The 23619-nt window shown below is 34.7% G+C and overlaps 3 protein-coding genes and 1 long non-coding RNA gene across 6 annotated transcripts in view; 3 read left to right on the top strand and 1 right to left on the bottom strand.

Moving 5' to 3' along the window:
* Positions 1-1872, top strand: part of LOC111787962 (probable RNA-binding protein ARP1) — a 3285-nt gene extending 1413 nt beyond the window's left edge. Inside the window, exons 5-6 of one of the 2 annotated variants that reach the window (XM_023668075.1) lie at positions 151-451; positions 546-1872. In XM_023668075.1, the coding sequence (XP_023523843.1) occupies positions 151-451; positions 546-586 (342 nt within the window). In that variant the 3' untranslated portion in view covers positions 587-1872. Of the gene's footprint in view, positions 1-150; positions 452-525 lie in introns of both variants that reach the window. The other variant, XM_023668076.1, reaches the window with a different exon arrangement.
* Positions 1873-7377: 5505 nt separating this feature from the next.
* Positions 7378-15750, bottom strand: LOC111787973. Its single transcript, XR_002814073.1, has 3 exons — positions 15633-15750; positions 15332-15438; positions 7378-7469 (listed from the first exon to the last, which is right to left on the bottom strand). It is a non-coding gene; the product is annotated as an uncharacterized LOC111787973 (long non-coding RNA).
* LOC111787955 (probable beta-1,3-galactosyltransferase 8) lies at positions 14656-17269 on the top strand. Of its 2 annotated transcripts, XM_023668066.1 has the most exons (9): positions 14656-15173; positions 15270-15464; positions 15548-15612; positions 15702-15871; positions 15955-16212; positions 16414-16501; positions 16602-16727; positions 16802-16911; positions 16980-17269. In XM_023668066.1, exons 1-9 carry the CDS (start codon positions 15117-15119, stop codon positions 17126-17128), a joined length of 1218 nt encoding a protein of 405 aa, XP_023523834.1. In that variant the 5' UTR covers positions 14656-15116; the 3' UTR covers positions 17129-17269. The 2 variants fall into 2 exon arrangements, with proteins under 2 accessions (XP_023523834.1, XP_023523835.1); XM_023668067.1 differs by having other exon boundaries at positions 15117-15464; positions 15955-16211; positions 16413-16501.
* Positions 17270-18606: 1337 nt separating this feature from the next.
* Positions 18607-19365, top strand: LOC111787970 (22.0 kDa class IV heat shock protein-like). Its single transcript, XM_023668087.1, has one exon. The coding sequence runs from the start codon at positions 18720-18722 to the stop codon at positions 19266-19268; it is 549 nt and encodes a 182-aa protein (XP_023523855.1). The 5' UTR covers positions 18607-18719; the 3' UTR covers positions 19269-19365.
* The last annotated feature ends 4254 nt before the right edge of the window (positions 19366-23619 follow it).

Below are 23619 nucleotides of genomic sequence, written 5' to 3'. Positions count from 1 at the left end.
TTTTTTTTTTTTTTTTTTTTTTTTTTTTTTTTTTTTTTTTTTTTTTTTTTTTTTTTTTTTTGGTTATACGTTGATTCATGCATTATAATCATGAAATTGTAGCCGACCACTTTGGAATATTAATTTTTTTTTTTTTAAATTTTGATTTAGAGCTATTACAATGTGTACGGCGGCGCAACTGCTCAGTATCCTATGTATAGTACTGGTCCCGGCGGCTTAATGAGTGGTGCGGCGGCGTTCTACCCGTATTTCCAGTTTGGGGAAGGAAGTGCCGGCGGCGGCGGAGCCAATGGGTTCAGTGCTGGTTCTGGTCAACAGGGTTATGGGGTTCAGTACCCTCACCATCTGTTTCAGTACTCGGCTGGGATTAATTCAACTGCAACCACGTTCCCACAGCACTATGGTGGTCCTCCTATGTCTCTCCCGCCCACGCCACCCACCCTGCCGTCAGGTAGTGGCTCTTTTATATTATATTTCTTATTTATAAATTCATGATCCATGTAGATGTACTAATATTTTTGACAGTGTTTTTTGCTGTGCCACAGGCGTGACAATGGCTCTAACTACACCAATCCCACATCGCTAGAGAGACACAAAACCCTCGTCTCTCAACACTCTTTCCTACGCCTACGCCTACGCCCTAACCATGGTTCCATCTCTCAATCTCTCTCTCTTTATTTCACTCACTCTAACACCAACCAACACACATGCTCCTTGTCGGGGCTGAATCAAACCGAACCGAACCAAACCAAACCAACCCCCAAAACTCACCTCCAAAGTTGGAGCAAAATCATGCATTTTCATTTGTTCATTTCATTTTGTGAAAATGGTTTTAATGCAAGGTACAAAGGGGGGGGTGATCCCCCCTTTTTGTTGTAAGTTGATGAGCCGTAGGAGTGGCTCTTAAGGACATTACAACAATCACCCTTTTTCAAAACACAAACACTTGTTGGGTTTGCATCAAAATTGTAAATTTCATTCCAAAACAGCACACCCATTTCTTCCATCACTTAGAACAACAAGAAAGCTAATATTTTTCCCAACTTTTGATCTTCATTATCATCATCTGTAATTAAATTTGAAGTAGGAGTAAAAAGTAATATGAGAAGAAATTCAGATTTTAAAGAATTAGTATTATTAGTTTGACATATTCCTCTTGGGGTAAGGGGATTAATTAACTCTTAAGCTACCATATTAGTTTGTTGTAATTAAAATTAAGAAACAATGGTTGTTGAACTTATGGGAGTTACAACCTGGTTTAATTTTTGGTAAACCAAAGCACAAATATTGCTGTTGGTTTAACATTATTTTTTTGTTTTAATCAGAAATTTAGGATTAGGGTTTAAAGCATCATCCATGATTTTGAGATGATCCATTAATGGATATGGAGCTCTCAAAATAAGCATTTTGCATGTGAGGCATTGGGAGATATTTGGGTTCCCTTTGGCTTCTTCTTCTTCTTCTTCTTCTTCTTCTTCTTCTTCTTCTTCTTCTTCTTCTTCTTCTTCTTCTAACCCAATCAACCAACCAAGCAACCAACCATGGTTAGGACATAGGCCAACTTCATGTCTTTCTTCATTTCTTGCTCTCCAATTCTGCTGTGTTTTATGTGTCTGCGTGTTCGAGGGCTTCGGGTGGACCTTGGAAACACTGTGTTTTAATTAATTATGTCGCTAAAAGAAGAGCCTTTTTTTGTTTTTTTTTTTTCCCTTTTCATGTCTTTGTTTTATGGTTTGTAATGTAATTAGATGTTGGGTACCTTTCTTTCATATCAGCACTTCTACTAAGATTCAGTTCTTCATCAGCTTGCTCCTTTGCAGCTGCTTGATGAATAACCTACGTACCTCAATATTAATTGCTTCTTTCTTTCTCTCTTGAGTTCGTTTAATAACACGCGTGACGTTGGAATCATTGGATGTGGTAATCATATATTGAAAGATTGATAAACCGTTAGAAATAATTACGTATTGTATTATAAGTTCATTCTTCATATATGATTTAGTCTTTGTACGAGGAACATTTCTAGAAGAAGAATTGTTAAGCTTTTGTTTCTTTAACTAGTCATCAGTGGTGTGTTTTATGGTCGAAAAGCATTGTGTTTAAGTATTTTTAGTACAAGGTATGTTTTGTGAGTGTGTTTTTGTTTTGCTTCGTTTACTCATTTTAGTGTGATTCAATCAAGAGTCGNTTTTTTTTTTTTTTTTTTTTTTTATCTACTTTTAAATTTTTATTCATTTTTTGAATGAGTCTAATCATGAATTGTTGAAGATTGTTGGGAAGGAGTCCAGATTGACTAATTTAGAAAATGAGAATGATATGATTTATAACGGTCGGTGGGAAAACCAAAAACAAAATCACGAGAGCTTTTCAAAAGGGACAATATTATATGATTACAGAGATTCGTGTTCTTGAACTACTAACCAGATGGGATTTGCGACCCAAGGTTTGTCTCTCCTTTTTTACTTTAAAGATAAAAGAGAAAAAGTTGTTCTTCCCACCACTCATAACTCTCTTCTCCAATATTATCTCCCACTCTAATTTTTCAAACTGAAAGCGAAAACTACAGGGTTTTATTTCTCTTTTGGATTTTCGGGTTGGATTCAAAGTATTTTCTACACACATTCACGCATGGGGACATGAACCTTCTAAGTAAGCTTGTCAACGTACCCCTTAGGCCGGACTATGGGCTAGTGTACATGAAAAATATAGAAGAAGTAATCTATAATCATACGACATACCACATACATGAGGTACTGCATTAAAAATTATGATTTAATGAGATAATGCACATAGGAATCGTAGTCAATGAAAAGGAAGTACATGCATCACAAGATTCATTTGAGCATCATAGCATAAATAATAACACGTAATAGAATCACAGAGTACGTGCTATTCATGCACCAATCAATTCCATCCAATATTGACGGTATACAGTTTCAAAAGTAAGGTCATTCAAAGTTTTGGCCTAAGCAAACATCCCTAAGCTTTTCTTAGTTGATCATCCTTTATGACGGTGATTCCTTAATGACGGTGATTAAAAGTGAGAACAAGGTAGAAAATCCCTAAACCCTAAACTCAAAAAAGTTAAAAGTAAGAACAAGGTAGAAAATCCTTAATGATGGTGATTCTTTAGGCATCGATTTCTGATAAGATAAGGAATCAATACAAGGGGAATAAGATTCGGATTACCTTGTTGATCGAATATCTCAAGCCAAGAACACTTTGTTTGAGATTCGAATCACTCCAGAAGCAAGATCGATCATGTCTAGCTTCAATGATTCTTGTTGATCAAATATCTCAAGACAAGAACACTTGATTGAGATTCGAATCACTCCACAAGCAAGATTGATCATGTCGAGCTTGAATGATTCTACATGCAACCTAAACTACATAGAGTTGCAAAGAAACTTAGCCGTGGCTAAAGAAAGCACAAATGCTTCTTTCTATATTTTCCAAGTCTACTTACAAATACAACATACATGGCTTTATATAGCCTCAAAATGAAACTACTAAAGGCATTCCAAGAGTTGTAACATTCATACTTAATGGCCATAATTAGCCATTATGTAATTGTAACCTAAAGTAAATTAAAACTCTTAAACTACATTAATGAAATACAATAACTCTAAATTGTAATCCACCCAAAATTTATCACATGAAACTTCATTCTTCTTCATTGTGACATGAATTGAAATACTTTTGATGATTTCAACAATATTTTCTTCACATCTTCATTGAAGCATATTGTATGATTGATGTCTCTCGAATCTATTTGTGAAACTTTGCTGCAAAAAATAAGATATGGAAATCCTTAATGATGGTGATTCTTTAGGCATCGATTTCTCTTGGTATAGAACTTGAAGCTTACGATTGATCGAGGAAAATGAATTAGGAGGGAGAGGAATGAAATTGATTTGAGGTGTTTAGGAGTGAGAGAGTGGTTGAATTCTAGGAGCTGGGGGAGTAGTTGCATCAATTTCAACGACTCAATTCTCGATCGGTACAATCAAGACATGCTAGAAAACTTATAAATATATTTAGCTCTATTACAGTTCACAATTATGCACGACAGAAGCGGTAAAACTAAGTATTGTGCTAACCATAAACTATTAAGTTTTCTAGGCTTAGCTATCATGAAACTAGCTTAATAGGCTTCTAAACATGATTTTTACTAATTTGTCAATAGTCCTAATTGATTCTTACAAGTATTTCTTACAACTTGCTCATGTGGTTACTTACTTGTTCATCGACTCCCCGAGCTTGGTTTTGGCTTTCAAGAATTTCAAATTCTCTAAAACTCTTCGATATACACTAAACTAAGTCAAAAGAATAACACGGGTGAAAATAGCTGGCTCGAAGGACGGACAATAGGAATCTTCAAATTCTTAAAAAAAAAAAAGAAATGTAGGTTGGAATGAGTATAACATGGCCATCAACAATGGTCTACACTCCATCTAAAAAAAATATATAATAATATGGAATGAGTATAAAAATACTCAATAAGAAACCTCCCTGTAGACTTTCATCGTACATATACTTTATGACATATACTTGAGTTATGTGCTCAATTCACCATCCATAGCAGTTAACTTGACTCTATTCTATTTTTACCCTATAACACTTATGTGTACAACTCTATATACTTTTACTTTACGAGTTTATACTAATTAGGCTCTTAGCAAGCTCTAATTTACTTGGCCTTTGTAATGGACTCTGAGGTATGAGACCCCTATATCGGAATTTGAGATACATGATTCTTACGACAAGTTCTCAAATACGTGGCCCTTATGAAGGGCTTTGAAATACGTGGCCCTTATGACATGACTTTAAGACACGTGGCTCTTATGAAAGGCTTTAAGATATATAGCTTTTATGACGGGCTCTGGGATTCGTTGTCACAACTCGATTCTTGAGGACTCAAAATAGTTGAAATATGGTAAAAAAATTTGCAAAATAAAAACGAGACATTCAAAACATAAGTATAGACATCTATTTACTTTATATTAAAGTAGAGCTCCTGCCAACACAGTTTTAAATATAAAATAAGAAATAAACACAAAAACATTTTAAAACAAAATAAAGTTGGAGGGTGCATGGTTAATTTATGGCTCTTGCTCCAAAGTCCATTCCGTCCCGATCAGCTCCTAATTATCTGAAAAACATGGAAAACATGGAGTACAAAAACTTAGTAAGTAGCCTACTCAGAGACTCTTAATTGTGTTCTTAAGCTAGGATGTTATAACTTTTTAAGTATCTAGGGACCTAACACATAGCTTAACTTGGTTCATGTGGTCGACTTGGAAGTTACCCCTAAAGTGGCCCTTAGATCACTCCCATGAAAGACCGAGATGGTCACATGATTGGAGCAAAAGATGATCATGACATCCTTCTAGAACACAGAGCATCTTAACTAGGTGAGGGAAGGTTGAAGCTCATCATGGCATCTTGCTCGTGAGACATAGTGTAGGGTGTCACAATCACACTTATGGCCTTATCTTCTAGGGTCGACCCTAACCATTAATTCGTGGAATAGCATTGCCTCAAGATGGCCTACAATTTCATCTATCCTATCAACTTTAGCAATAATCTCGTTCATGTGAGACTCCAAAAACCTCATTCCATCAGGAACTTTACGTCAATCTTTATCAACCGGTCAGCCTAGGCTACCTAGTTGTTTTGCAGCGGACATGTTTGATTACTATGATTCAAGGAGCCAACCAGGCTCTGATACTACTTATCACAATCGCACTCTTGCAACAATGAGACAACGATTCTGCAACACTTGTTCTAACCTGGTAAACAAGTCAGTCGTATGAAAATCGTAATTCTCGAACAATATGGGCGTATGATCGAGCCTCGATCATATTTGAGAGAACATGTTTTAAAAAACATGAGCGAGAAAATGCGTTAAAAACAATTTGTAAGATAACAATGTTACAAGCTAAAAGCAAATAAGCAACAACTACAACTTTGATAACATATAACCCAAGTAGGAAGAATTGACAACTGGTCACATCTCCCTATAGTACATTTTGGGACATTTTAGCCTAGTGAGGGTAGACATATTTTGGTGAATGGTCATACACCCCATATTAACATGTCAAGAATAGTAAAGACCTACTTACACATGAAAACAAGTAAAAGGGGTTTCGAACCAGATATGACCATGTACAATACGTCATGGATAAGTATGACCAAGACATCTGATATGCAGCCACAGACAACCTACCTTAGACACGTATGACCATGACACAGAACATCCCACCTAAAAAAAGAAATAGGGCTTCATAGTACACCATGTGCTAAGAGGTTTTGATCACTTAGGGTATAGTCGCATAGTACACCATGTGCTAAGAGGTTATGATCATACCCTATGCATGGTGCATGTATAGCGGTAAGGTAAATTTAAGCCTTTCCTTAGCTTCATTCATGTTATGAATTCATGAGACCATGACCAAAGGAGATACTCAAATTCTTAAAATTCTTAGTCTTAGACAGTAGGAGAAATATGGTAATTTTTATTTAAACCATGGTTCGAGCTCCTAACGTGATACAATAGTCCTCCAAATTTATTCGTACCTTAATAAACATGATTTAAGGTAATGTATAAAGTTTCAAGTCGTTCAAAGGTCATCAAGGCTGTGAACAGTAGCTATTATGGCCTAGGAACATTTTGGTCATTTTGCACCATTACTTTGTTGAACTACTTATCCTTATCCAATGAACACCAAATCTCATACATAACCTTAACATGTCAGGATACAAATGAAAGATTGCATGGGCTTTTACTCTCGCCCTAAACCAATGAATTGACAGAGAAAAATGAAGCAGCGAAAAGAAGTAGCTCAACTATTATGCTTAGCATTAAATTTTCATGAGCGATTTTGCTTAGATGGTTGTTTTGACATTACTTGAATCTCGAGCAAATCACTCGGTTTGAGGCCTCAACTCACGGGTCTTAGCCAAATTCTTTCGTGAACCCCTAGTTCTTACTTAACTTAAGGCTTATCTTGAATACCAAATGATTCCTACCGGTATTTCTTAAGAAAAAATATAAATGGGCTACTTACCTCTTATCCGATATTCAAGGTCCCGTTTCTCAAGCTTGTGGCATTCGACTTTTTCCAAATTGTCTTCTTCCTCCTATAGATTGGGACTAACACATCATTGTCTTCTTCCTCCTGTGTAACAACCTTATTTTTCTTTTGAAATATAGTCGTTACCATATGCATGTTGTGACCTTTTTATACGGAAACATTCATTTTAAATATTTCATAAACAATGTCATGTACTTACCTATTAAAAATAAAATTCTTAAATAAATAAATTTAAAAAAAAATGTCCAAAAATTAGTAAACAACACATTGCTCTAATCTAACCTAAGACTAACAAATAGGATGAAATGTAATTACCCTAACATCAGTTTCATGGTCTTCACGATCATCCATACAGGAGTGTCTTGTGTTAACCTGAAATGTAAGAGTAGCACATGGCTGGAGTATTTTAAGAAATATCTAGTAAGTGACCTCAAAATTGCGGTCATGAAATGCAAAACAAGCAACATGGTGGGACCTATCATTTAAAACAACATAGCAAGACCTTGAGCTCTTTCAAGTCTGATTGGATATGTGGTACTTTCCCACACACGACTCATGTACGTGCACATGGACCCACTAGGCAGGCTCATATACATATCCCCTAGGTCTGGCTTCGTTGGGCTAAATATTTTGACATGTCGTCAGACGCCATGAAGGGAAAGGCCCACATGATATCATGGCAAACATAAATATCGAACGTACGTATCCTTTCGAAAGTACACATCCTAACTGACATAGCATGACGAGGAAGTATCCTAATGCATGTGAACACACAATTATGCATGAGATCTCAATACTTTCCATCATGGCATAACAAATGATGCAAGACAACCTCCATTCTTTCATAACATTCTTTCATAACATATTAAATCCGGTAATTATGCGTACATAATTCTTATACATCATTTCATACATGACATAGTTTCCAAAATATGGCATAGGGAGGCTGTGCATCATAGATTTCATTAGTTCAAAACATATCATGACATGTATAGCATAGCATAACAAGACATAACCTAACATAGTTTATTGTTATATAACATGACATTTCGTTTATACCATAATATTATTTGTCATATCATATAGCGTAATATAACATAACATCACATATCAAAGCATATCACACATATGACATGTGCAGAGGCCATTAGATACGTGTTATCATATATAAAGCAATTTTTCCAACCAAACCGATAATGGAGCCATATACTTGATTAACCTAAGCCAAAGTTAATTCTTGGTACTAGTCTAAAAATGCTCCTCTATATCAACTAAAGCAAAATGATGGCCAGATCAGCCACTGTATAATCCAATTATCGAGGATAAAGGAACATCTTGACATATCTATTTTATCTCTTCTTCCCGTATTTAAAATTCCTAAAATTAAAAAACATATTTAGTTAGTTTCGTATGATTTTGATTATTCTAGAAATTAATAGGGTTCATATTTATAATTGACCTAAATAACTCATTTTAGACTTCAAACTATAGGTTATTAAATTTTATAAAGTATTTAATAAATACTATTTACTCAAATAAAAATATGTGTTTGTTGTAATGAAAAGATGAAATTATTTTTTTCTATTGTTATTTCTTGTGAATTATTTTATTATATTAATTGTCATCTTCAAAAAAAAAAAAAAAAAAAAAAAAAAAAAAAAAAAAAAAAAAAAAAAAAAAAAAAAAAAAAANAATAATAATAATAATAATAATAATAATAATAATAATAATAATAATAATAATAATAATAATAAATAATAATAATGACAAATACTTTAAAACTTTATTTACTTCTTTAGGTTGTCATACAGATACCGATCCAACCATTGGTATCAAAGCGAGTTGCTCTTAAAGATTTTTTATAATAAACTAATTGTTAGAGATTATGGCAAACCTACGTATTAATAATTGTTTTTGTGAAGGACAATTAACCTCTAGGCCTCCTTATTTTTATGGAACAAATTATACTTCTTGTAAAGTTAGAATGAGAATTTATTTGCAGCGATCGGTTAATTATCAATTATGGTTAAATGTTAGTAAAGGCCCTTGCATTCCAATAATATTGAGAAGCTTAAAATAGAGGATGAATTCCATGGACGTGATATGAAAAAAAATGCTATTTTAATGTTAGTGTTATAAATTGTCTTTATTGTGCTATAAGTAACATGAATTTAATAGAGTATCTATGTGTTTTTTATCATATAAAATTTGGAAAACTCTTAAAGTAACTCATAAGGGAACAAATCAAGTTAAAAAAACAAAGATTAACATGTTAGTTCTATTTAAAATAGATGCAAATAAATATATAGTTGATAGGTTCAGTAGATTTACTAATATTCTAAATATTTTTAAAAAATTTAGAAATGTATATTCTACTCCCGAAAATGTAAGAAAATTTTTAGGTCTCTAAGTTGGAAAGCAAAAGTGACAATGATTCAAGAGGCAAAGAATCTCAGAAAACTTCCTTGATAAACTTGTTGGTTCTCTCACGACACATGAGATGCTTCGATGAACTTGTTAGTTCTCTCATGACACATGAGATTACCATGAAGCATGGAGGAGCATATGGAAGAGGAATCAAAAAAAGAAGAAAAATATAGCCCTAAAGTCCATCACATTGGAAGTTGACTCTGACGATCAAGATGATGTTGCCTACTTCACACACAAGTATAAAAATTTCATCGAGAAGAAGAAACAATTTAAGAAACATTTCACCCTAAAGAGCTTGTTTTAAACCATAAAAATTTCATCAAACTCTTTACGACTCTTTACAGTGAAATGTTTCTTAAATTGTTTTTTCTTTTGATGAATTTTTTCATCTTCAGCAAGGGCTTCCTCATCTTCCGAGTCAACTTCCAATGTAATGGACTTTAGGGCTATACTTTTCTGGATTCCTCTCCCATGTGCAATAATCTCATATGTCATGAGAGAACTAACAAGTTCACCACAAAGCTCATGTGCAATAATCTCATATGTCATAAGAGAACCAACAAGTTCATCCAAAAGAAGTTTTGTGAGATCCTTTGCCTCTTAGATCATCATTCCATGTGCACCTTCATGAAAATCTCATGTGTCATGAAAGAACCAACAAATTCAGCCAAAGGAAGCTTTGTGAGATCCTTTGCCTCTTGAACCGACATTACTTTTGCTCTCCAACCTTTAGGTAGAGACCTATACATTTTCGGAGGTAGAATATATTTTTCCAAAATTTTTCAAAACATTTAAAATATTAATAAATCTAGTACACATATCATGGATCCTTTGTTAAATTCATCATTACTTAGGGCACAATAAAACAATTTATAGCACTAGTATTAAAACACATTTTCATATCAAATTCATCCTCTATTAAGCTCCTCACTATTATTAACAATTTTTATTGAAACGTAAGGGCCTTTCCAAACATTTAACTAATAATCAATTGATTGCAAATAAATTCTCATTCTAGTTTTCCAATAAGTATAATTTGTTACATCAAAATAAGGAGGCCTAGAGATTGATTGTCCTTCACAAAACAGTTATTAACGTTATTAACGTTATTAACATGTAGGTTTTCCATAAGCTCTAACAATAAAATTTTTATAAAAAATCTTTCGGAGCAACTCGTTCTGATACCAATCGTTGGATCGGTATGGCAACTTTACGGGTGAATAGGGTTTTAACCATAAAAGTATTTAAGGGATTAATTTTTCTAATTATGAAACATTTTTTTAAAAAAATAAATAGAAGAGGCTAATTTGAAATAACAATAAATAATTATGAAAAACTTAAAACATGCAATAAATCACAATAACAATTTCGAGATTAGATAGGAAACTACAGGGGTTCGGTCAAACTCGACCTACTCCACTCCACTCACTCACCAAGCACCTCTTGAAAATTTGAATAAACCTTTTTCAACTTTTTCATAGTATCAGAGCCCAATGCTACACCGCTCTTTTTACGAGATCAAGAACAAACTCAATCCTTTCTACGACTTAGCTAAGGATCAAACCGGTACAAGTATCTAAATTTTGTAGGAATACAAGAACTCTCTACAAAAATGATGATGATGAGAGGAATATACTTGGAAGCTTGAAGAGAGTAGCCCTCGAAAGTTTGAAAATATAGGGGAAGAAGATGAGTTTAAATAGGGAAGAAAAGTGACAAAAATAGAATTTAATATGACCATTAAAATATTTTGTTATTTATTAGGGTAAAAGAGAGATGAAAGGTGGACTATTGAAGGTGGACCATCAATGCGATAAATGGAGGGTAGACCTAAAAAAAAATGTATAATAATATAGTAATATAATATAAAATTAATAAAAATAATGTGAATTAAAATATATGATGTTTAAAATTATTCTATTCAAAGTTCTAAGTGTCATACTTTGATTCCGGTATCTTATGATTGAACTTCTTTGTTTTAGCTCTGATGTGAATGATTAAAAAAAATAAAAAGTCTGTCAGAGTGTGAATAATTCAAAATATTTATGCAACATCTGTCTTTTTTTTCAAAAAAAAAAAACAATTGATTCGTTAACTCATTTTGTTTTATTTTATCACTTTTGTAAGTGTTGTTACATCATATACATCTAAAAACTTTCGTCCTTAAAAATATTTTAATCTTGGAATAACTCAAATCCTTATCTATCTAGAGAGGTTCATGGTCTAAAACGTGGTAGGACCAACTATGTTATATACTATATCAAGTTAGTCAATGGATATGTGACATATGTTATATACTACATAAAGGGACTGTGGTAGGGTTGACTTGTATGTCACTAGTTTGATCCGATCTAGAATATCGAAGGATCTGATGAAGCATGGACTTAGCTTGCCCTTTCATCCGAACCTTAGTATGTCTTTCATGAGGTCACCTTTAACAATGCCCTTTCACCTACCTCAAACTCCAATCCCCTATGCCTTTTGTTGGCGTAGTTCCTCTGTCTACTTGAGTCGTGTGCATCCTTGCTTTGATCCTTTGTACGACCTCATTGGTGGCTAAGACCAACTTGTTCCTATTAGCTTGCGTTCATCACTTCATACCAATTTACTAAGGACATGCACTGTTACCCATAAAGAGCATTGAATTATACTATGTCAATAGTTGAGAACCTTTACTATAGGTGAATCCTATGAAGTACACCTTAGAAGTTTAACCACTTGAGAAATTCAACACGTAGGCACAAAACATTTCTTGTGATGTTTGACTCAAACATTCCGTCGGTTTGTTGTAGAAAAAGTACTAAAATTCAACTTGGAGACACATTTTCTGAAGATTGCGTTAGAATTTAGATGTGAAGCGTGGGTTCCGATCCGACTCTATCAACATAAACATTCCATGCAATCAACAATATCTTTTCTATATAATTGTGCCCAATTGTCTACCACAAATATATGTCATATGACTTAATCCAAACTAACTAAACTTCACAAGCACCTAAATAACTTGTTGAAGGTTAAGCTTATTTAAACCTGCCAAAGCTCGTGTCAATGATCATCCAAACGATGGGGAGAGACCTCAAGCCAACACCTTGAGTGAAGGATGAACACAAAACTCTAAAGTAACTCGAGGTTACTCAGGAAGAACATCCAGACGGATGAAAAGAAGGGTCGATCAGAAATGTAAGGCACAACAATTTCAACGTGGACAAAGAGTACTAATCAAGTTGAGATCAGATCAATTTCAATTTCAAAGCAATAATAATCACGAATGGTGTGAAAATACTATGGACTAGTCGAAGTCATTCAAAAGGTCGAAAAAGCATCATGTATGATCTAATTGCTCCCATGGATGTGGACCAATCCGATTGTCTACGTCAGTAACTTGAAACATTACTATCTCGATCAAGAAAACACCAAGCACAATGAGACGACAATCTCATGCCACAAAGAAGAACTCAACAATTTCAATATGCACAAAGAGTTCTAATCAAGCTGAGATCAGATCAACTTTGCTTTCTAAGCAACCAAAAACTGGTGCGGAAATACTATGGACTAACTGAAGTCATTCAAAAGGTCGTGAAGACATAATATAGGATCTAATTACTCCCATGGATGTGGACCGGTTCAGTTGTCTACGTCAGTAACTTGAAACGTTACTATCTCGATCAAGAAGACACCAAGCTTGTTTTGTATCCCATACCTTCGTACTTGGTTTTGTATTAAAACACAAACGATGCTTTTGAATAGTACATGTATTTGTTCTCATCTTTTTAAATGTTTGGTTAATTTTAATATTTGCGAGAAAATTTATTGTACTTTCCGATGTCCTTTCATATCACAATGTGATATTTGATTTGAAACTTTGAGAGAAAAAGGCCGAAACACGAGTGTACCACAAAGGGTTTGAAGATCATGTGATATAATATTTGAATAATATATTATAATAATTAGTTATGAAACATAGATATAATATTTTTTCTTCCCGAAGTGTATTTTATTTTATTCTCAAGATTTAATTAGTTTATATTTTCCTTATTTTTATAGGTATTAGTTGGCAGTTTGCATCATATTTTCGTTATGAGCATCAATGAATATTGCACTTTCGATCCCAATTCTATTTCCACCAACGGGTTAAAGAACGGATCAAACCCAACCCCAACCCGTTAGCATTTTTCATTTTCTCAGGTTGTTTTTGAAGGAACAGCTCTTCCATTGTTACTCCCTACCAGATACGAGAACCTACGGACTCAACTCGCCTAACTGCTAACCACACAAGTTCCTCTAAGAAATTTTATCTATTGAACGCAAATACAACTTTACAATCATTATTTAACTCAGAGAATCAAAACAGGACTACCATTTATTCCATTCGAAACTAGGATGTCTATGAATACAAATGTTGAACTCCTCATATATTTACAGATATTTGATCAAAGAAGTAAAACAAGACCATGTTTATGTGCAAGGAAACAAGAAGGCATTTTAAAGAAAAATAAAACAAATAGAACGGAGCAGCACGCCAAGCATTTGCTACCCACTTGCATTTCAGCCCCACACACACACACATACACACTCTCTTTTAAAGGTACGAATTCAATAATTAATAATCTAAAAAAAAACAATAATTAAACTTTAAATTAATTCATTTCTTGCAAAATTTTGGAAAATTTGTCAAGTAGTAAATAATTTAAGATCCCAAATTCAATTACGAAAAATAGTGGGAAATTCAATTATGAAAATACTCAATTGCCCCTACATTTAGGTGAGTTTGACATTCTTTCTTCATTTAAACATTTTCTTAAAACATTTTAAATTAAAATTCATATGCAGAACTCACAATGCAAGCTTATACTACATGAACACACATTCAAAATCAAATCAATTATCCTTCAAACAATTCAATACGAAAACAATAACAAATTCAAGTAAAAAATATATAATTTTAAAGGTTTAGAAAGAAGTAGAATAATGTTAAAAACCATATCATCATTTCATACCTAAGGTCCTGCGCATTTCAATTCCTAAGTTGGTGCAGCCAAAAAGCAAAAGTCGAAAAAACAGAGGAATTGGCATAGAAGTTCATCAAAGGTTAAGGTTGTTTAGCAGACAGTTTGTTGGGGCACACACAGCACATGACTTAACTACCTCTCTACACTCAATGCCTCAATCCCAATTCCACCCTCTTCTTAGATATTAGATCTTCCATCTTCCCTCCACTCTTCTCCTCTTATAATCTTCAATCATTCAATTCCCAAACTCAAAACTTCAATATTCCAATTAACACCTAAATTCAATCCCCCCCCATCATTCCAAGGTATACCTAATTCCTTTCCAGTTTTGGGCAAATTTCAACGCTTTTTACTTTCTAAACATTTAAAGATACTTCCATCCTAATGCTTCTTCGCCTAATCGCATTTACTTCAAATTTAATTCAATTTGTAGGCATTCCCCCTTTTGTGTTTCTCTCCTCACTCAACCAATTCAGAACAATTTTCAACCATCTTAAACATCCTCCTCCATCTCTCCTCCATATGATATGTTCAAACATCCCACCACAACCCAGAAGCTGTTTTAATTGCTTCCTAAATCATGCACGCATGCACAAGTGATCAGATCATCCCCCAATACTATGCTCTATCTATCTATGTATATAAATAAATTCTGAGTATCCATTGCAGAAACATATATGCAAGCAATGTGTATGTGTAGTTTGTGATTTTGGTTGTGGCTGAATGTTTTTAGGTTCCAAACAGGAAGCAGGAAGGCAGAAAAATGAGGGGAAAGCCAATGACTGGTAAACTCACCTTGTTTCTTTGTTTTGCGAGCTTTCTTGCTGGCTCGCTCTTCACTGCCCGCACCAGTATTCATACTAGAGACCCTCAGTTTCTCAACCATCTCGAAAATCTTGAAGCTGTACAAGATTGTGACCACAAACGAGTTAGTTTTCCTAATTTGTACTTGTATTACACAATGCAAAATCGTAACGTAATGTGATTCTTTCAATTTTTGTTTTTCGGCAGAAATTAGTAGAATCAAGTGATCAGGACATTATGGTGGAAGTTACTAAAACACATCAATCTCTTCAGTAAGGCCAATCGATCTTACCGAAATTTTTTCTGTTCTGTTCCATTCTCTTCCTCTTTGTGGTTGTGTTGTGAAGCTTTATTTCACCAGATCTCTGGAGAAAACGTTCGAAAATTGGGAGATGGAAATGGCTCTATCTCGAACGAACGGGAGAAATCAAAGAACTCCGCCGGAGAAGGCGTTCGTGGTGATCGGAATCAACACGGCTTTCAGCAGCAAGAAACGCCGAGACTCGATTCGAGAGACATGGATGCCTCGAGGTCCGTAAAAACCAAAACCCTAACTCAAATACGAAACTCACACAGAAATCGGCATCAGATTGAGCAATTGATAACCGGCGCAGGAGACTCGCTGAAGAAACTAGAGAAAGAGAAGGGGATAGTGATCCGATTCGTCATAGGAAAGAGTGGAAGACCTGGTGGAGCATTGGACAGAGCCATAGACGAGGAGGAGGAGGTGCACGGTGACTTTCTGCGGCTGAGACATGTGGAAGATTACCATCAACTATCGACGAAGACACGGCTGTATTTCACCACCGCCGCGTCGCTGTGGGCGGCGGAGTTCTACGTCAAGGTTGACGACGATGTTCATGTGAATTTGGNAAAAAAAAAAAAAAAAAAAAAAAAAAAAAAAAAAAAAAAAAAAAAAAGTCGTCGACTTCCTAACGACCTAAAATTACAAATTTAATATTCTAAATAACTTAAAAAAATTACAAATTTATGAAATACTTTTCAAATTTAAAAAATCAATATTAAATATAAACTTGAAAATTGAAAATTGAAAATGGCGGTTTTGTGCGTAGGTGCGTTGGTGTCGGCCCTCGAACGGCATCGGTCCAAGCCCAGGATTTACATGGGCTGCATGAAGTCAGGCCCAGTTCTCTTTCAAAAGTGAGNTATATAATTTTTTTTTTTTTTTTCTTAATGAAAACTTAAAAAAAGTTAAATTAGGGGAGTGGATTAATATATGGAAGATAATGGAAATGAACAGGGGACTAAAGTATCACGAGCCCGAGTACTGGAAATTCGGAGAAGAAGGGAACGAGTATTTCCGGCATGCCACTGGTCAAATCTACGTCATTTCTAAAGACCTTGCTGCTTACATTTCCCTTAATTTGTAAGTCAATTCAATCCCAGGTTCCGTTTTTTTGTTTTCATGCTAACACCAATTTTATTTTATTTTCGGGTTAGTCCAATATTACATAGGTATGCGAATGAAGACGTGTCGTTGGGAGCTTGGTTCATTGGGTTAGAAGTGGAACACGTGGATGATCGTTCCATGTGTTGCGGGACACCTCCAGGTAAGACGTTATATCTATCTACTTCAATCATAATATCAATCTAATTATGAGTTTGTTTGGGTGAATAGATTGCGAACCAAAATCGAATGGGGGGAATGTGTGCGTGGCAACTTTTGATTGGTCGTGTAGTGGGATTTGTGAATCGGTAGATAAAATGAAGGAGGTCCATAAGTTATGTGGAGAAGGCAATGCAGCTATTTGGAACGTTGACGTTTAATGTCATTGTTATCCGTTTTCACTCCATGCTTGTCCACTTATAATAACAACGATGAACTTCCCATTCAGAATGCCAAAGTCATCACTTTTGTACTTTGCATCAATCAATGAGCATCTATTTACTCTCCGATATATTTACTCTCTTTTCTTTTTTGTTTATTATTTCTTGTTTTTGCTTCTTAATATTATTTTATTTTTATTCATTTCATATATATATATATATATACACAAGCAAACTAAAATATTATTAACATTTGTTTATTAAAAATATTATTATGCATTAAATGAGTAATAACTCACCTAAATATTTTAAAAGTAATTTAATGATATTAAACTAAAATGCCTCAAATTGAAATGGTACCCGTCCTTCATTTTGCAATAAATGGGTGCAAATATGATGTATAATATATAAAATGGAATTTTTTAGATAATATCTAAATTATTCTTTTTTCATAGGGTCAATCCGACCAACCCAAACAACCCAAAAATAGTGTTACTGTAACGGTTATAAAAAAAATATTCAAGCAATCATCAGAAGCCTCGAGACATTAAAACGATCATTATGTTGATCATAATGCTGCGACAGTCACTATTCCTACCGTATGTCCGACAACAAGTAACGACTTTAAAATATAAAAAATCTAGGATGGTTACAAATATAAAAACACATAGTTAACTGCCATAAAATACGTGTTATTCATGCCGCATACAATCTCATCTAATAAGCTTATAGGCATACAATCTCATCTAATAAGCTTATAGGTATCTCAAGAATGAGTTCCCCATAGTTTTAAGCCCAACTTGATTCTTCTAAACTCACCCTACTTAAAATTCAATTTCACCTCTAACCTATCTAACCTATTCATAGAGGAACCTAAGGTGGAAGTTGACAAATTTAGAAAAATTTTGTGAGATCAAAAATTTGTTGGAGAGAGAAATTAAATATTTTTGTATAAGCATGTAAAATCCAACTTTAACCCGAAGTTCTAAAGAGAAAGATAGGCACAGGGCGAAGTGAAGTGCCAACGAGGAGGCTGATCACGAGGGGTGGATTGGAGGATCCCACGTCAATTGAAGAAGGGAACAAGTGTCAGCGAAGACGCTGAACTTTGAAGGGGGTGGATTGTGAGATCCTCATGGAATCGATTAGAGCATGAACGTTGGCCCCAAAGCATTTTTACAAGGTTGTGAAAATCTTTCTATTCGTGTATTTTAAAATCTCAACAAGAAGCCTAAAAATAAAATCCGAGTAGGACAATATTACATTTTGTTTTTTTAATCAAAATTTTAAAATAAAATACATGTTTTGANAAAAAAAAAAAAAAAAAAAAAAAAAAAAAAAAAAAAAAAAAAAGTGTTCTAAAAAAGTGAGTTTGAATAAGTTTGCATTTTGAGGTGTAAAATTAGAGAGAGTAGTAGAAGAAATTGGAGGAGAAGTGTCGAGAAGATGCAGGAGAATCCTCAATCAAATCCTGAAAGTGCAAGAATGCTCTAGAACCCCCAAGAACAATGCCCAAATACATCCCTCTTTCCCTCTCTTCCACTTATAAGTGAATTACTCTTTCATCATCCATCCTCCAACACCACCCAAAATGGAAATATCCAAACCAAAGAAACCAGCACTTCTGATGTTCACTCTTCTTCTCCTGACCTCATCCACAGCCTCTCTGCTTCCATTCTTCGACCCATTTGGGATTCTGGAGCAAACCCCTTTTAGCTTCCAAAACCAAAACAGAGATGCTCTGCAGCACCCACTCCAGCCCACCAGAGTGGACTGGAAGGAGACGCCGGAGAGCCACGTGATGATGCTGGATGTGCCTGGGCTTAGCAAGGACGAGGTGAAGATCGAGTTGGACGACGAAAACAGGGTCATCAAAGTGATGGGAGAGAGGAAAAGAGAGGAGGAAAAACAGAGCGATCACTGGCACCGAGTCGAGAGAAGTTATGGCAAATTCTGGAGGCAGTTTGGGCTGCCCAGAAATGTGGATATGGAGTCTGTTAGAGCTCGGCTGGAGAATGGGGTTCTCACGGTGACGTTGTCCAAGGTCTCCCCGGAGAAGGTTAAGGATCCCAAGGTTGTCAGCATTGAAGAACCGCGGGCGGAGCAGGGGAAGTTGGGCGGGGCCAAGCAAGAGCTTTGAGAACTCAAATTTGTTTTCTTTAGTTATGTGTGATGTTTTGAGTTGAAAGTTTGAATGCAGTGTCGTGCGTGTAAAATAAAGAACCAAGTTTGTGTTATGCAAATATATTAAAACAACCAAAACAAGGAAAGTAACAATTTGAGGGAAAAATCTTTATAAAATAAAAAAAAAATTTGACGTCCAAGTGATCGACTTCCCACCCATGTTAAGCTACGAGGGCAAGAATCAACCTTACAGTGTCCAGTCTAGCCACAGGCGCGAAAACCTTTTTAAAATCAACCTCTTGTCGTTGCACGTATCCCTTCACCACGAACATTTCGTTCACTTTTATTCTTCTACTTAAACACTCACTTCAAATTGATGAGCTTATGTTCGGGCGGTAAATTAGTCAGTGCCCACATCTTATTCTTCTCCTCGATGGCTTCAAGATATTTTTGCATAGCCTTCTACCACATTGTCTCATTTGCTACCTCACGGTAAGTTGTTGGCTCCTCGTCCACGAGCAACACTAACTCGTCGAGATTCAATTCTTCTTCAAGTGTATCCGCATAAATTTCAGCAAGAGAATCAAGATAATGAAACATCTTTGGTACACCCTCTGTTGTGGATCCTCGTATGCTCTCACCTAAGCTCTCTTGTTCTAGAGAATTCATCACGTTTTTCGGTGTCACCGGTGATGACATGTGTAGACTTGTTGGTGTCATTGTCGGTGCACTTTCAAGGTTTGTTGGTGTCCCTCTTCTTCCTGAGGTAGTGAACTCTGTAACAGTCTGCTTGTGATTGCCAACGCTGCACCAATCTCACTTCTTCTCTTATACGAATACGATATCTCTATTTTCATGAATTTTCTCATGTTGCGGCATCATACAGCATGTGTGCTTTATTCTCACCTCTAAGCCAAAGTACACCATCTTTTGGCTTATGTCATCAAGCTTTTTGCTATGTGGTTTTGCAGTCTTAACATGTGTTGTACAATCGAAGAATTTTAGGTACTCGAAGTGAGTTCTCTTGTCGAACCATGCCTCGTAGGAGGTGCGAGTGTCCAAAATGCTTTTTGTCGAACCATGCCTCGTAGGGAATTTATGCTTTTTGTATGTTTTCGTGCATCAAAATGCTTATCCGCTATAAATACTATAGATTCGTACACTGTAATTTTACGATGTGGTATTGTGTACACCATACTACTGTGTGCATTTTCTTCCCTTTGAGGCATTCTGACAGTATGAGTGTATGCTAGTTCAAGGCCAAGTTCAAGGGGTATGTATACGAGCCTGCCTTGAACCCATGGGCGCGTATTAGGGTCGTGTGTAAAAAAGTACTAGACATCCAATTCTTGCCATACTCGAAGTTGAGAACAAGGCAATGTCATCATGTTTTATAAAAGGATAGACTGCATTTCGTGACCTCAGTAGTAGGATTGCTTACTCAATATTTCTTAAAATTCTAAAGTTACATGCTACTCTTATTTTTCAAGTAAATATAAAGTACCTTTGTACGAATGACGTCGTTGGGTGATGGCCATTAGGCTAAAGCTAGACTAGATGCATTCATGTTGTTTGTAGCCTTTAGGTTAACTCAGACATTGCTTTATTTACTTTAAATTCACGTTATTTATTTTATGCTATATTATTTTTAAAAACTTTAGTACAAACGTTTGAGTCCATAGCATCATTTATGAAATATTTTAAATAAATTTTTTTTTTTTCTCTTTTTAATAGTCATGTCAAAGATTGGTGGAGAAAAAGAAAAGAATGAGGTGCTAGCGGAAAGGAAAGGAATCACCATTTAAGCATGCTACCGTGGGGGTTGTCATCCGAAAAGAAACTACTACGATCAGGAGCTACTCGTGTTACCTTGGTGAAGTCGCTCCACACCAGGATCGAAAAGGATAACATAACGAGGCATAGAATAAAGAGTTGACCAATTCGTTTTAAAACTTGTCCAAACCCTGACAGTACAAATTACTGATGGTGTTAATATAACACATGCGGAAGCAATTTGGATCTTAGGCACTCTTAGAATATCAATTATATTAAATAACTAGCATGTTTATAAGTATTAAAACTCGAGGTGTTTGAGTACTAATCTTTTGTAGTTTAAATTCCTTTTCCATCACGAATCGATTTCGAACCACCATTAGTGTCTTCTTCACTATTCTCCGACCTTAGAACGGGATTGTGGAATCCGGTGAGTGACTAAACTTAGAAGGGATTTAGTATATATGGAGAGAGAGTTTGTGAGAGTTTTCCTCGAGGTTTTTTCAAGGAAGAAGTTCCATGTACCTCGATCACTCTATTTATAGAGTCATATTTGCATGTTCATGCAAATTTAAGATCACCAAATTTTGACACTCAAATGTTTGGGATTACCCGGCAAGCATGCAAGTTTGAGTTAACCAAAATTTGACACTCAAAATTCCACTTAAATTTGTGGGTTTTATTTGGCAAACATGCAAGTTTGGTTAAACCAAATTTTGACACCTCAAAATTCCACTAACTCAAACATGTATTTTTCCATTAAATAAAGTCAACATTCTGACTTTCTTCGTTTTAATTCAACAATTAATTTGAATAATTAATTTCAAATTAGAGTAATATTAAATGATTAATTAAACTATTTAATTAATATTTAATATTAATTCAAATGTCAATTCCAATCAATTTCACACATATTTGATTAAAATATTTAAATTTTATTTAAATATCTCAGATGGTTTCTTTTTGTTTAATTTGTAAATAAAACAAAAATGTGGTTTTCAAGTAAATATAAAGTACCTTTGTACGAATGACGTCGTTGCGGTGATGGCCATTAGGCTAAAGCTAGGCTAGATGCATTCATGTTGTTTGTAGCCTCTAGGTTAACTCAGACATTGCTTTATTTACTTTAAATTCACGTTATTTATTTTATGCTATATTATTTTTAAAAACTTTAGTACAAACGTTTGAGTCCATAGCATCATTTATGAAATATTTTAAATAAATTTTTTTTTTTTCTCTTTTTAATAGTCATGTCAAAGATTGGTGGAGAAAAAGAAAAGAATGAGGTGCTAGCGGAAAGGAAAGGAATCACCATTTAAGCATGCTACCGTGGGGGTTGTCATCCGAAAAGAAACTACTACGATCAGGAGCTACTCGTGTTACCTTGGTGAAGTCGCTCCACACCAGGATCGAAAAGGATAACATAACGAGGCATAGAATAAAGAGTTGACCAATTCGTTTTAAAACTTGTCCAAACCCTGACAGTACAAATTACTGATGGTGTTAATATAACACATGCGGAAGCAATTTGGATCTTAGGCACTCTTAGAATATCAATTATATTAAATAACTAGCATGTTTATAAGTATTAAAACTCGAGGTGTTTGAGTACTAATCTTTTGTAGTTTAAATTCCTTTTCCATCACGAATCGATTTCGAACCACCATTAGTGTCTTCTTCACTATTCTCCGACCTTAGAACGGGATTGTGGAATCCGGTGAGTGACTAAACTTAGAAGGGATTTAGTATATATGGAGAGAGAGTTTGTGAGAGTTTTCCTCGAGGTTTTTTCAAGGAAGAAGTTCCATGTACCTCGATCACTCTATTTATAGAGTCATATTTGCATGTTCATGCAAATTTAAGATCACCAAATTTTGACACTCAAATGTTTGGGATTACCCGGCAAGCATGCAAGTTTGAGTTAACCAAAATTTGACACTCAAAATTCCACTTAAATTTGTGGGTTTTATTTGGCAAACATGCAAGTTTGGTTAAACCAAATTTTGACACCTCAAAATTCCACTAACTCAAACATGTATTTTTCCATTAAATAAAGTCAACATTCTGACTTTCTTCGTTTTAATTCAACAATTAATTTGAATAATTAATTTCAAATTAGAGTAATATTAAATGATTAATTAAACTATTTAATTAATATTTAATATTAATTCAAATGTCAATTCCAATCAATTTCACACATATTTGATTAAAATATTTAAATTTTATTTAAATATCTCAGATGGTTTCTTTTTGTTTAATTTGTAAATAAAACAAAAATGTGGTTAAATATATCGTATATATGTAACGCATATTCCCTAATTTGAATTCGAACTCACTCGTCACACTGATCTATGGTTTAGTCTGATATGAGCTAGCAGAGGGACCTAATGGACCTATAGATCATGGGCTCCAACGATCCAAGATTAACCGGTTAAACTTAAACCAACATTCGTTAACTACTAGGACACTCCACTATAGCCTAGTAGTTGCACTCCCCTCACTATAGATATATTTCTGTCCATTTGATATAACCATGATTAGTAAGTCGATCCTTCACAGGTTGTTCGTAACTAGAGCTGGGTCAATTTACCGTT

The sequence above is a fragment of the Cucurbita pepo genome, chromosome LG02 (assembly GCF_002806865.2).
Source record: "Cucurbita pepo subsp. pepo cultivar mu-cu-16 chromosome LG02, ASM280686v2, whole genome shotgun sequence".
Lineage (NCBI taxonomy): Eukaryota > Viridiplantae > Streptophyta > Magnoliopsida > Cucurbitales > Cucurbitaceae > Cucurbita > Cucurbita pepo.
Note: the sequence above shows the minus strand (reverse complement) of the source record. Positions and strands in the feature narration are given on the sequence as shown.